Source organism: Cotesia glomerata, linkage group LG9, assembly GCF_020080835.1.
Source record: "Cotesia glomerata isolate CgM1 linkage group LG9, MPM_Cglom_v2.3, whole genome shotgun sequence".
NCBI lineage: Eukaryota > Metazoa > Arthropoda > Insecta > Hymenoptera > Braconidae > Cotesia > Cotesia glomerata.
In genome coordinates this window covers 6,905,441-6,919,055 of record NC_058166.1, presented here as the reverse complement: position 1 = coordinate 6,919,055, position 13,615 = coordinate 6,905,441, and the positions used below count along the sequence as shown (strand labels likewise).

General features: G+C 28.6%; 1 protein-coding gene and 1 long non-coding RNA gene across 4 annotated transcripts; both read right to left on the bottom strand.

Moving 5' to 3' along the window:
* Positions 1 to 469: 469 nt before the first annotated feature.
* On the bottom strand, positions 470 to 10,493 carry LOC123271290. Of its 3 annotated transcripts, none has more exons than XR_006510819.1 (12): positions 9,763 to 10,493; positions 5,260 to 5,469; positions 4,927 to 5,019; positions 4,714 to 4,854; positions 4,503 to 4,631; positions 3,489 to 3,674; positions 2,475 to 2,585; positions 2,216 to 2,372; positions 1,661 to 1,758; positions 1,067 to 1,280; positions 868 to 1,002; positions 470 to 535 (listed from the first exon to the last, which is right to left on the bottom strand). It is a non-coding gene; the product is annotated as an uncharacterized LOC123271290 (long non-coding RNA). The 3 variants fall into 3 exon arrangements; XR_006510820.1 differs by having other exon boundaries at positions 4,714 to 4,849; XR_006510821.1 differs by having other exon boundaries at positions 4,714 to 4,817.
* LOC123271275 lies at positions 5,923 to 8,968 on the bottom strand. The gene has a single exon (XM_044737551.1). The coding sequence runs from the start codon at positions 8,510 to 8,512 to the stop codon at positions 5,927 to 5,929; it is 2,586 nt and encodes an 861-aa protein (XP_044593486.1). The 5' UTR covers positions 8,513 to 8,968; the 3' UTR covers positions 5,923 to 5,926.
* Positions 10,494 to 13,615: the final 3,122 nt, after the last annotated feature.

The window sequence follows — 13,615 nt, the reverse complement described above, 5'->3', positions numbered from 1 at the left end:
GTAGTATAGCTTATAATAATATATGAGAAAGTATCGGCAATACATACATATCTTTCAACGCATGAATCCATTCTTGTTTTACATTTAGGTTTATTAGGTAATCCAAATCAAAAAATGATAAAATCGTATAGGGTTTGTTCCAATTCATTTTCTCCATTCACAAACTGTTTTAAAACAGTATTTGCAAATAAATTAGATCTTTTTTTATAATTTCCTATATGTATTTCACCCAATGAAAAGTAATATTGCTAATAAAAATCTATGATTGCAATAATTGTACTTTGTTATATTACTTGACAAAATTTATTTATTACTTTATTTATTACTTAAAAAATTAAAGGTAGAAAAAAAAATTTTTAGTTATTAGCGGCGTCTTCATTGCTACTAGTTTCACTCTCAGAATCAGTACTTTCTTCACTATAACTACTACTGTCACTGGAGCTAGAAACTTGTTTTTTCTGGATTCTGGTTTTACTCTTTTTCTTTTTTCCATCAGCCTTTTGCTCAATTCCATTAGCTTCTTCTTCTTCAGTTTCTATAACACACAAATCCACTCTTATAATTTAGATGAAAAATATGAAAATATATCATGTAAGAGCAAACTATTCGTAACGTGATTGGTCAAATATATCATAAACATGAAAATATAGATAATTCCATACCAACATTCATACGCGCGCTTGCGCGCGCAACGTATACTAGTATTTATATATTGTGAATGAAATTTGAGGCCATAAAATGTTTAGATCTAATTTTCATCGAGACAACTAGGATTAAATATTGTTTATGAATGTTCATTTAATGAAGTTAAAGGTATCTCAATATCAATATACAAGTAACATTGATGACTTTATAAATAATTCTTACTTTTAAGTGGTATTTTTTTTGGTCTTTCTAGATCTGAAATTTTTCCCCGAATGTATTCCACGTAGTCGTCAATCTTCTCATTGATATGTTTTTCTGACAATTGCCTGTGTTCCTTTAGATAATGTCTGTAAATACCTGTAAAAAAATTTAATTACCCTCACCAAAATTAATTTTTTATTTAAAAATAAAATTAATTTACCTCTAACAGCAAGCATTTTGATGGGATCTAGTTTTGGTTTGGCAGGTCCTTTGGTTCTGTTGCTTCTTTTACCTGTTATACTACTAGCCTTTAATACGTCTCGAGTAAATATATTTACTGCTATATTTTTTACAAAGATAGCATCAGTCCCAGCTGCAGCTTTTGCATTATTATAATCTTGAACAGTAATCTAGACATTTTGACCGCAATGAATCTACAAATATTTCGATTACAGCAATTAATAAAAAGTATAAGAGACAAACGGTTAATTGAAAGCTGTACTCAAGTGGTTAGATCTTTTCTCTTGAATTTATTGTTAAATCAGATGTTTAATAGAGCATTTTTCTGACTTGGATCAATTAATTTTTTATGCGCATTTTTATTTTCATCGCAGCATATATTTTCATACATCGAGTAATTGAAAAATAATTAATAGAAGTAAATAAACACTCCAAGGTAACATTTGAAAAAAATTTAAAGTAAACGCAACGATTCAATTTTTTCTACAGCAACTTAAAAATTAATGTTTCCTAAATTGTTAACCTATAATAAAATAATTAGATTCAAATTTTTTTAATTTAAATAAAAATTTACCATTTCGGTGTCTGTCCGTATAAAACCAACTGGCGGAGGCACTTTTATATTTTCGAAATCTATTGCTTGAACTGCTGTCGGTACTGTTGCGCGTGTACCTGAAAATAATCATAGATATGAATTAATCCATATCAGTTCTAAATAAAGTATGCATTATTGTCGATCGCAAAATGTAAATTGATTCATGTTACATGAAATGTCGATTTTTCCTTTTAAATCGTATTAGTTATGTTGGCTAACAAGTGATATTTAGGGATTCAACGATAGTGCGAAGATGTATTATTAAGAAGAATTATATAAGCTAATATATATTACGTATATTTTAACTTGAAGAAAGTACGAACTATTTCGATGTATTACTTGCAGAAATAATCTCAAAAAAATAACGAAAATAGAATCTATGACAGTTTACGGATATTGGTCTTTGTTATTTTAGTTTTATTACTTATATTAAATTGTAGAGTTTTTTAACCGATTTTTGCATGAGTTTCTTGTATTACTGATATAGTAATAATGAATTTAAATGGAAATGATTTATAATATATATAATATTACTTTGAATCTGCTGCCAATTTGACAAAATTGTCTGCAAAGCTGCGGTGACTACTTGCTGAAAAGCCTCTTGACTTTTTTTAATGTCATTTATTTCCTGTCTTATTTCGTTCATAACGCAATTTTCTGATTCATTTCTTTGATTTTTGATTTTATTCTTCTGTAAGACAGTAAAGTATGTTATATTAAAGAGAAGTAAATTATTAATATTTGAAAAACTGATTCATTTGATTTTATTAGTTTTATTACTTTAATTACGCACCTTCGAACTTTTGCTATGTTTCGGCTTTTTGTCTGAAAGCTTACTTTTTTTCTTCTTCTTCAAAGACTCATTCACAAGCTGATCGAAAGAACGAAAAATTTCACAGGAAATCTGTAAGTGATATGGTAAATAGAAAATTCGAAAGAAACACACTGGCTTTTACATAAATAAAATGATAATATAACTACTATATTATTCGTTTTGTTAGAATTAATTTGTTATCCAGTCTTTGAATGACAGGTAACAATTTATTAGCGTTTGATTAATTAAGCTTAATATTTTATAATAAATTATTTAGTTAAATAGGGTTCTAAAATTCACAGTTTGATTTCTATTAATTATGAGAAAATTTCAAATTTTCATAACTGATGGAACAGTTAAAAACTGAAAAATTGATGATGTGATTTCCAATTAACAGCTTCATTAGATATATTGTATTTTGGCAAACCAAAGGGAAAAAATATCACTAAAAAGCCTGCAACAATTTTTACCATTTTTTTGAGTAGCTAGTAAGACGGTAAAAATTCAAATTTTTATTCAATTATTGTAAAAAATTTTTATGTTCTATTGAAGTTCGTTTCATATTTTTCACATTTGCAAAATATAAAAGAAGATAAGCACTCGAAAGAATCATAAAACATTTTGAATATTTTATAATTACTACATTGAAAAAAAATTTACTTGATTCAAGAGAAAAATTCTTGAACCAAGAATATAATTTTGAAGAGGGTAATTGTCTTGAATCAAGACAAAAAACTCTTTAATCAAGTAAAATTTCCTTAAATCAAAAATTTTTCTACTCAAATCAAAAATATTCAGTTCTTCAAAATTATATACTTGGTTCAAGAACATTTTTTTTCTGTGTACTTATGTACGATATCCACTTATTTTTTTATCGATAAAATATGAAGCTTAATATATTCTCTACACTTAAAAAATATTAATTCTTATTCTTATAAAAAGTTAATACGTTATTATCATATTATCATGATAAATTAATCATTGTATACATACGTCATCTTGCTGAGCGGCACTATTATCCAAGACAGTTTTTGTTGATCCACTTTCGAGAGAAGTATTGTTGGCATTCAGGGTGGTTGCGGTCGAGTCTTTACTCAAGTTAATTTGTTCAAGAAATTCGGAAGTTTAAGCAATTTCTGATACCGTTGGATCAACTTCTTGAGATCCACTTATTTTTGTCTGAAATATGTTAAGATAAAATTTGAAAATTTGCATTAAGCAGAAATAATGCAAATTCTATCAAATAATATTGATAAAATTTTTCATCCTTTTTTATTTCGACAGGCCAACATTGTTATTTTTAATTTATTTCCTAATTTTCGTCAACTTAGAGGCGTTTTTAAACTCAAAAATTTCATTAATAAGAATCAAATGTTTTTTAAGAAAAAAAAGTCTTATGTTGAACGAATTGAAGGACATTTCAAAGTTCGACTAACAACTCGTAAAATTGTGAAAATGAATGGAATGGCAAATTTTCATAGAATTTAAAGCTTAATAAAGAATTTTTGATTACAATTACAATTTGAGTAATATAAATTAAAACTTATTACAAGTGCTTTCGGAAAAACTTCACAGAAATTTATGTATGTATACAAATTTCAGTTACGTTTTCAGGGTTTTCAGTTATCTATAAATACATACATAAATAAATTTTTGAACTTATGGTATTTCTTAAATCCACATGCCAGATTTACTTGAGAAGTAACAAAATCTGTAAAAAGTTGCGCGTTAAAGATAATTTTAATAGTTACATTTCTATGAAATTCACAAGACAAAAACCGCTACGGTTTAATGAATATTACTAATACTCTTAAAATTTTTATAGTACAATATTAACATATTTTTAACCTAAATCATAATAATTTCTGAGATTTTAGCATAATTTTTTAGATAGGGATAAGTGTTCCGCTCACGGATATTTCAATTTAAAATAATTTTTTATCATATTACTTAAGATAGTTGGTCATTGTCATGTTCCTCTGAAATTATTTCTTTTTGTTTATTTACCTCGACTATATCTTGATTTGGAAGTCTATCTGGAAGAATATCATGTGCGTCGCTTTTTGTAACTGTAATAGATTTATCGTCTTTCTTAACTTGTAATTTTACTGATCCTGTTGATTCCATAGATCCATTCTATAAATATTTATAGATTGATATTAGATACCTTAAACATTTTCGAAATTGCCTGATATGAGCTATTTTTAATTATACTGACATTTTGCACCTGTCTACTGCCACCATCATGACTTAAATAGCTTGTTGCTTCTTCTATGATAGAGTTTCTCTTAGGAGCTAATCTTAGAAATTTTGTATTTTTGCCTTCAATTATATTCGTTTTAAATTATTTAATTCTGATCTTTGAATGTATTTAATTATTATTATAATAAATAAATAATATATAATTTATAATTTAGTTTTTAATTTTTACCTTCATTCCTTTAGATTTTTTGTCTTTACGATTTTTACGAGATTTTTTGTTGGGCATAGTTTCCATCAATGATTCCGGATCACGCTTTCTTTTCTGTAAAATAGTATGAATTATCGCCGACTGTTTGAACGGAATTTAGATATTGTAAACAAAATTTTCTACATATACAATAAAAAAAAAAAAAATACTTCAGAGATGTGAGATGCAAGATATGTCTAATAAATTTTATAAGCAAGAATATTTAAATTTTGATCTCTTAATAAATAACAAAAGCGAAATTTTTAATTTATATAGAAAAATGAAACAATCTACAGTAAAATGGATGCAACTCACTTTAACTTCCTTCGACTTTTTTTCAATCTTCATTGAAAGTAGGTCCGATTTTTCTGGATGTAGTGTTTTTGGAGGAGTAGTCACTTCTTTCAGAACATTTTCATGATCTTCTTTACTATGATTTAATATGAATTTTGAATTTTCTTTATCATTATTGTCATGAACGTTGGTCGCCAAATTGTCATGAACTTCTGTCTCACTACTAATAGCCTGTTAGTATTGAAATATTCAAATTTTGTTTATTCAATTAATAAATTTTATCGAAACGTGTTGTATTGCTAAAACTTTTATATTCATTAAAATATGATTTAATATACACAGTTTAATTTTGAAAAACTTTTTAGACATACTTTCTAATTAAGCAATATTAACAATGAAAGTAAAATTACAGTAATAGTCAATGCTATAAAATAAGCTACAGATAGTGAGTTCATAAAAATTTATAAGTTATACTGCTCTGCTTTAACATTACTTAAATATTTATTTGTTATTAATTAGTTCGACCATTTCTGTTATTATAATAAATTAGTTTTTGTGCAAAAAATGTAATGAGATAATGTATGTATTTTCAGAATTTTTTAGCATAATTTTAATAGAGAAAAATGACTAATAATTACATGAAAGAAGATTACTATGACACTTAATATTAACATAATACAATGAATAATTATGTCCCTAAATTTTTAGGGAAGAAGCATATGTAATCATTCACACCAGTTGAAAAAAAAATAACTTTTGTTCGTATACTTTGTATACTGGCAATCAAAATTTCTTCTCTTATGCTTGTTACTAGTAAGATATGAGATAATTGAACATTTGATTGGAAAGCTGTTTGAACAGTTAATATTTGATTGCCATAAAGATAACATGTATTATTTAAAGAGAAAAAACCATCAATCCGAATAAATTTTTTTGTATCTAACTGAACTACAGTATCGTTTGTTTTTTCAGGACGTGTATAAGCTGTGCTGCGAAGCACCATTTTATTATAAATACATCGATTATAAACTTTAGTTGAATGAGTATTGTCAAAATATTGGTGCATCAATAGAATCAATTGATCGTCCGGTGATTTCTCAGTGCCAATCAGTAAAGCATGATCATCACTTCGTGTACAGTTCTTCAGTTTTCGTGGCTTAAACAGATCCTTACAATAATTACGGCATTTCACAGATTCAGTATTATAGTCAATGTTGCATCGAATATTTTTCTCTTTCAATACAGAATTAACTATTTGATTTGAGACACCACTAACTCCTGTTATGTAACGTTTAATAAGGAAAATCATGCTTTCAAAAGGAAAAGCAGAACTTGACCACAATGGTCCACTTTGCCTAACTGATTCTACAACATGCAACAATGAGTGTAAGTTAAATGTCATCGAGTTAACACCGTAAATTAGTTGACAATCACGTACAAACTGTAGTATATTTATTTCACATAGTAAAAGATCTTCACTTATATTGTCTGTCATCAACGTATATATACTTGAAACTAATAGGAGGTACGACTGAAAACATTTTTCATCGAGAATACCCGCTAGACACGGTACACTATCAAATAATAGCCACGATTCCCATTCTGAAGCTTTCCATTTTGCTGTTTGATCTACTGTTCTCACAAGTCTATGAATTTCTTGAGGTCTTTTAATGTGTAATTGACGAGCCATAATTTCTTTTCGTTGTTGAGGATTTAAATAATATGGAGTTCCTGGTTTAGTCCACAATGCCCATAAATGTCGAGATACACCTAATAAAATGCCGTGCATGTAATCTAAAGAAAAACCCCACACGCAGTCGAAATGTTTCAATTCTAGCATTGCACAATTACCTTTAACGCCGTTTATTGACTTTCCCAATTTTTCAACTTGTTCTACATCTTTGATATGACTTTCATTTGTTCGCAATAATGGAACTTGTTGAGTGATAGGGCATCTCATAGCAGAACTATCGTAAACTCCAGTCGCATAACACCAACTACAACCTGAATATCCGTTGAACTGGAAACGGTTTTGGATAACTGGTCTAGCAACTGAATCTACGCATAATAAAAGACAGAAAAATTTTAAATTTCTTATTTGATCCTCATTATCAGTTATATTTATACCAGCTTCCATTATATTATTTGCTTTTTCAAGAAATTTTGACATATAAGTTTGCATAAATTCGGGAGATGGCTCAGCCGATGTAATGTATAAACCACCAAGAAGAACGTTACGAAACCGCAATGTTGGTGATAATTCATTTATATGAAGTTGTATTGGCCACATACTTCGTTTGGAGCTTTTTGTAAGTGGTGCGCCATCTGTGTTGACGTTGTAAGTCAATGCGCCTGGTGAAAGTTTTTGTACAGTTTTATACAGTTGGCCGTCATATATATCATGTATAACTCCATCATTTCGCGGTTGTCTCAATTTTTCCATTGTATTTAATAAATCATTCTTTACTTCCGTATCTTTGAATAATAATTTCAATTGATATTTCAAATCAATAATGATAAATTGATTTTTACTCGCCGATGATAGTTTATACTTTGCTTTACATTGAGAACATTGAACTTTTATTTTTTTATCCTTATCCGATAATTTCCTTGTATGTAAAATACGTTGACATTTTTCTGTCTGGCAATAAAAATTTGATTGAATTTTCTTTCTTGGAGGATTATATGCTTTCGACCGTGAATAATGGGAAGCATTCCAAGATTCAAATTCTGGACCAGCTAAAACTTTTATTAAATTAATTAAATCATCTTGGTCATTTCTTGTCAAATGTTTAGATACTGAAAATGCCGTAACCATTAATAATACATCTGAGACAGTACTACTTGACTGTGGAAACATGATTGTAGAACCATTCATTTTATCACAGTTAAAACGAAATGAGTCATCGGTCGATGAATTGTCCGAATCCGACTCGGTAGTTTGCTCATATTCTGAATCTTGCTCTGAATCTACTTCACTTTCACTATCAGAAGTTTCTTCATTATCTGAGTCACTGTCGCTATCAGAAGTTACTTCACTATCTGAGTCGCTGTCGCTATCAGAATACGGCTTATCATTTGAGAAGTTACTTTCGGAACTTAGTTTATCATCTAAAGTATTGCCGTTTTCTAAATATCCTGGTGATACGTCACATTGATTGTGAGCAGATTGTTGTTGATGAGGATCCGAACAATCTACAATCAGAATTTCCTTAGAAATCAGAGTTTCCTTAGAAATACAATGCGAGTCAACTGAGCTAGTACTGAAGTCCATGGTGGAACTTTCTTCCACAGGATGTTGGAGTTGTTCTAGTGACACTACAGAAGTAGAGCTAATGGATGACCGAAGCAATTTTGTCGTATTAGAAACTAATTGCTTAGTTATTGGAAAATCTGTGTTAGCATCAAATATGTTTTGAGGACTGTTTACTGTAAATTGATTAAGGAGAACTTAGGTTTTACCATTTCAAAAATTAATAAATATAGATTTTTTTCCAGAATGCATGTATACGTTACCTCCTGAGAATAAATTTTTTTCATACAGCTGTTTTATTTTATTTTTATGTCGCGATCGAGTTGCTCTACTAACTTTATAAGGATTATAATCTTTAAATAAATATTGTTTATTTATCCGTCGGCTCTTTTGCTGTTTCATCTCTATCGATAATGAAGAATCGAACTGCATTTATAAAGATTGATTAAATGTGAAATCTTGAATAATTATGCTTAAAAAATTAGAGATATTAAGAAAACGGTAATTTTCAAAAGTAGCTTTACTATCGGCGAGTTAATTCAGAAGTTAAAAAATTAAAAAATACATTTTTTAATTTTATTGATTCATACGATACTATTGAAATAAATTGAATCGCTAAACTGTAGTTCAAAGTATCAATTTATGAGTACATTACCAATATAATAATAATATATTTTTTTCTCAAAATATAATAGTCCAAGACTAATTATAACTAATGATAATACATACATAATAAACGAAAAACAAGTATGAAAAAGTCATTTCAATAACTGATCTTTTTTACTAATCTATTTTGTAAAAAATAAAAATTGAAAACCGCGTAAAAGACACCTAAAAATCAAATGAAAGAAAAGAAGAAATAAGAACATAAGTTCGTAAGAGTTATATTTTATCAAATACTTTACTTTTAATTCCAAAAATAACATTACATTTCAATGCTAACCTATGACTAATTTTTTTTTTTTTTTGAAATACCATAGTAATGAATAGAAAAATTTTTTCAATTGAAAGATTTAAATTTCAAATCTACAATAAGTGACAAGTTCTTAGTGTTGATATTATCGGAAACTGATTATTGATTCCTTGTTATTAGGGATTGAAGCACGCTAATGTAGTGCATGATTAAAATTTATAGTTTTATAGTTCCAATTTAAATGACAGTTTTTTTATGATAGACAATTCCAATAGCTAGGTTTATTTAATAATTTTCATTAAAGATTTATGAAAATATAAGAATTAATTAAAAATAATAATGCCTTAAAAAAACTTACCGCCAATTTAGCCTTCAACTGTTGTTTTGTCGAAAACTATCCAATGCGGATAATTCCCGTAATTGTTTTAAATTATACGATAAAGTTGGGATTAGGAAATTAAATAAAAATACTTGGATTTTTTGGGGAACAATTTAGAAGAATTTATTTGTCTCCAAAGGAGGAAAACCCAGCTAGGCTGGGAAAAAACCTCCTTGATGAAATTATACAAGTAAATTGTGTATGTGTAAGTGTTAATGTGTAAAATTACGTTGCAATAACGCAATAGGGGTGAGCTCAACCGCCTTAGATAGAAAATTATCGATAATTTGAATTAGATAAGTCCCAAGGTGGGAGCTAGTAATATCTAATCACTTTGAACTATCTCAGAGTGAGATCTATTAATGTTCAATTGTCTCAAGGTGAGAGCAAATAATATTCAATTGATAACAGAATGTTAGTCAATTGAGTTTGATGTTTTTCGTGTAGAAATTAGTCAAATGATTTGAAGTTGGAATTTAATTATTTATAAGCTAAATTAAATAAGATCGTAATTAAATGTCAATAACTAATTTAATGTAATTAATTGTTAATATCACGCGTCAATTATGGATTGACTAAAGCCGCGTGGCTGATGCAATCCTTTGTTAACGGTGGCGCGTAATGGCCGCGTGGCGTCACTAAATAAATTTACTTGATTTTATTTATGTTAATTCACTGAACTATTGAACTGATTTAAATGAATTGAGAATTTAAAGTATAATTGAAGCTAATATAATTATTTATATTTAATGAATAATTTAAATATTTAAATGAAAGTGAGATGTAAGTAAGAAATATCAGAATCGATTCGCACAGAGTAGTCGTACTAGTACAATGTCCAAGCACAACTGTTGCAGCCGACCACGTGAGCCGGCTTCTCTACCGCTAACCAAGGCGCGCATGGGTGACGGCCATAGCGTGATACGATTATTCCCGAGTTTTAACGATTAAGCCCGAAGGCGCAATTCTTCTTATAAGTATGTGACTAGATCCTTTTCCTAGCGGTTAAACAACTGTTCTAATTGTTGGTTGACGACAGGATTTATGTCAACATTTAAAGTTGTTTTGTTTTTCGCGCTGCTTTCGTCGATTTCAGTGTCACTTAATTCAGTGGCTGTTTCTTGATTTTGAGGGGGTGGAACTGTGATTCTTTTTGATTTTATTTGTTTTTCAAGTACATCAATTGTATCTGAAAAATAATAAATATTATAAGCACATCCATCACATTACACGATAGAAAATATAATACATTATGCCAAATTATAAAGATAACAGTGGTAATAAGAACCACATTACAAAATATTTTAATTTCTTTGAGTGGGTAATAGTGTAAAATACTGTTATGCATTCGTACAGACAAATTAACTAAGTTTGAAAAAAAAACCTTTGAAACTTTACATTTCTACAGTTATTAAAATCATTTGGTTTCATTAATATTAAAATTAGGACAAATTTTGTTTATAATTTCAAAGTGTTCAATACATTTTCTTAAGAGTTTAAAAGAGACACATTAAATTCGATAGAATACGTACCTTCAACGAATATCAGCAAAGCTTTTTTTGGTGGTTGATTTTCATATAAGATATAGTGTTGTTTGTTTCTATTTACAGGTAGCTTTACTTGATCATAATTTTTTACCCATGTAAATGGTATAGTATCATATTTGTCTTCATCTACTAACTTGATATTCGCTGGGTGCGTGACCCCACCGCCACCTGACGATACAACTTACGGTGGCTTTTTGAAGTGAAACTTCTTTAGAATCGTTGTGATTTCAAACCGGATGCAACGAAAAAACGACAGGTAAGAGACACAAATACAAAAATGTGTAGGATGAAGCCAGGGGAAAGAATGAGACAGAAATATACATACAATTTGTATATTATCGGTCTCTCCTCTTTGTGCCATACTTCGTAGCGTCCCCACTCCCGTCTTCTAAGCATAGTCGCCTGTAATTTGTGAGCCAGAGCGAGAGAGCAGATGTCAGTGTGTATGTATATTGCACACTGTTTAATACGTGCTTGTATTTGAGCATTTAACGTGTGTAGTGCATGTGAAAACTACGTGAGCTTACTGTACACTGTATGCGGCTGCGTATTACAGCGTTTTAGTAAGATAGCGTGGTGTGTTATTATTTAACTGTTTGTGAGTATTTTTATATCTTGTACTAAATAATAAATTTTATAAAATGCCGAAAACTAATGCCGAAATGTGTCGTCAATATCGACGCAAAAAAAATGAAATTAAAATGAAAAAAAATTATGATAAAATTCCGATGATTTTAAGTGGGGATTTTAACATAAATTTTGCATCAGATACAGCGCTTCCTTTGATTGAGTTTCTCGATACAACATTTTATTTAAAAATGTGTAACAATCGCACTCAATCAACTACAAGATCAAAAACGGTAATAGATGCAGTGTTCCAAAGATATATCAACCAAATTGAAACTAAAATATTTGTATCGTATTTTAGTTATCATAAGCCTCTTGTATCATTTGTTGAAACTGAAAATATGGAACTTGAGTAATAGATTATGTAACATATGTTAAATAAAATATAAAATATCTTTTAAAATTAATCAAAATACTTTCATTTTTGAACAATTAAACTTTGTAATTATCCTACCCTTGTTATAAATATTCATCTCATTCTTTTGTCGATTCACTGAAGTTTCACTTCTATCGTGTGTGAATCGCACACACACCTTTTTTTAAGAAAATTTACATGTATTAGATGCCAAATAGTTATTTAAACAATTAAATAAACTTGAAAAAAATTTTTTTTCTATGTAAAATGTGACATATTACACAGAATGTAGATTAAATTAAAAATTTTTTCTTGGGTCAGTTGAAAATAGTAAGGAAAATAAACACAATAACTAAAACAAATCTCAAGTGAATTAGGTTAATCAGTGTTAAAATCTGTCAAGGTGTTTATTGTTAAATTAATATTAAATGAAAAATCCGTATTAATATTAAATATATAACAATCTGAAATTATATAAAAAATAACGAATAGCTCTATTTAACATAACTTTATATTTAAGAATATATCTTAAATTTTTATATTCTTTATTTAATTTTGCAATCTATTACCCATAATATTATTTTTCAACCACAAACTTTAATAAAGGGTAAAAATTTAATCCTGGCTGAACATATGAGAGATGTTGAGCAGCAGCTATCCATTTTTTTCGCTGATTTAATTTCCAATTGGCAACCGGAAACTTATAAAATTTACAATCACTATTTCTACTAGTATTTTTACAATTAACTACACAACAATTTTGATGACCCATTTTATTTTATTTATTTAAATAAACTAACACACGTGTTATTTTCATAGCTTTTAGTAATAAAGAGCCACCCTTAGTTCTGTATTGTCCCGCAGCGGGCGCTGACATCAGTTTTGTGTCCCCCACTATGCCTTACGCACCCAGCGAATAAGCAAACATGGTGATTATCCGTAAATCTCTAGAATATGATAAATAGATTCAGTTAAATACATAGTACATACATTTCTAAAATCAGAGCGTGCATACTAAATTAAATATGTATATTTAACAAATTTATTCGAATCCAACATCAAACAAATACGTAAAGTAAGTAATACTAGTTTTGTTAACAGTGTATGTCACGTCTTTTAAATCTTTTTACGTCTCTGAACAAAAAATTCGGGTTCGTAAGACTACTTTTATTAATAAAAACAATTGATGAAAGCTCCAAAAGTCATTTTTTGAGCTGCTATAAATATATGGTAATTATAATGATTCACGTGTGTCATTTTCAGCAGTGTAGATAATGCCTTTGAATAATATATAAAGGATAAA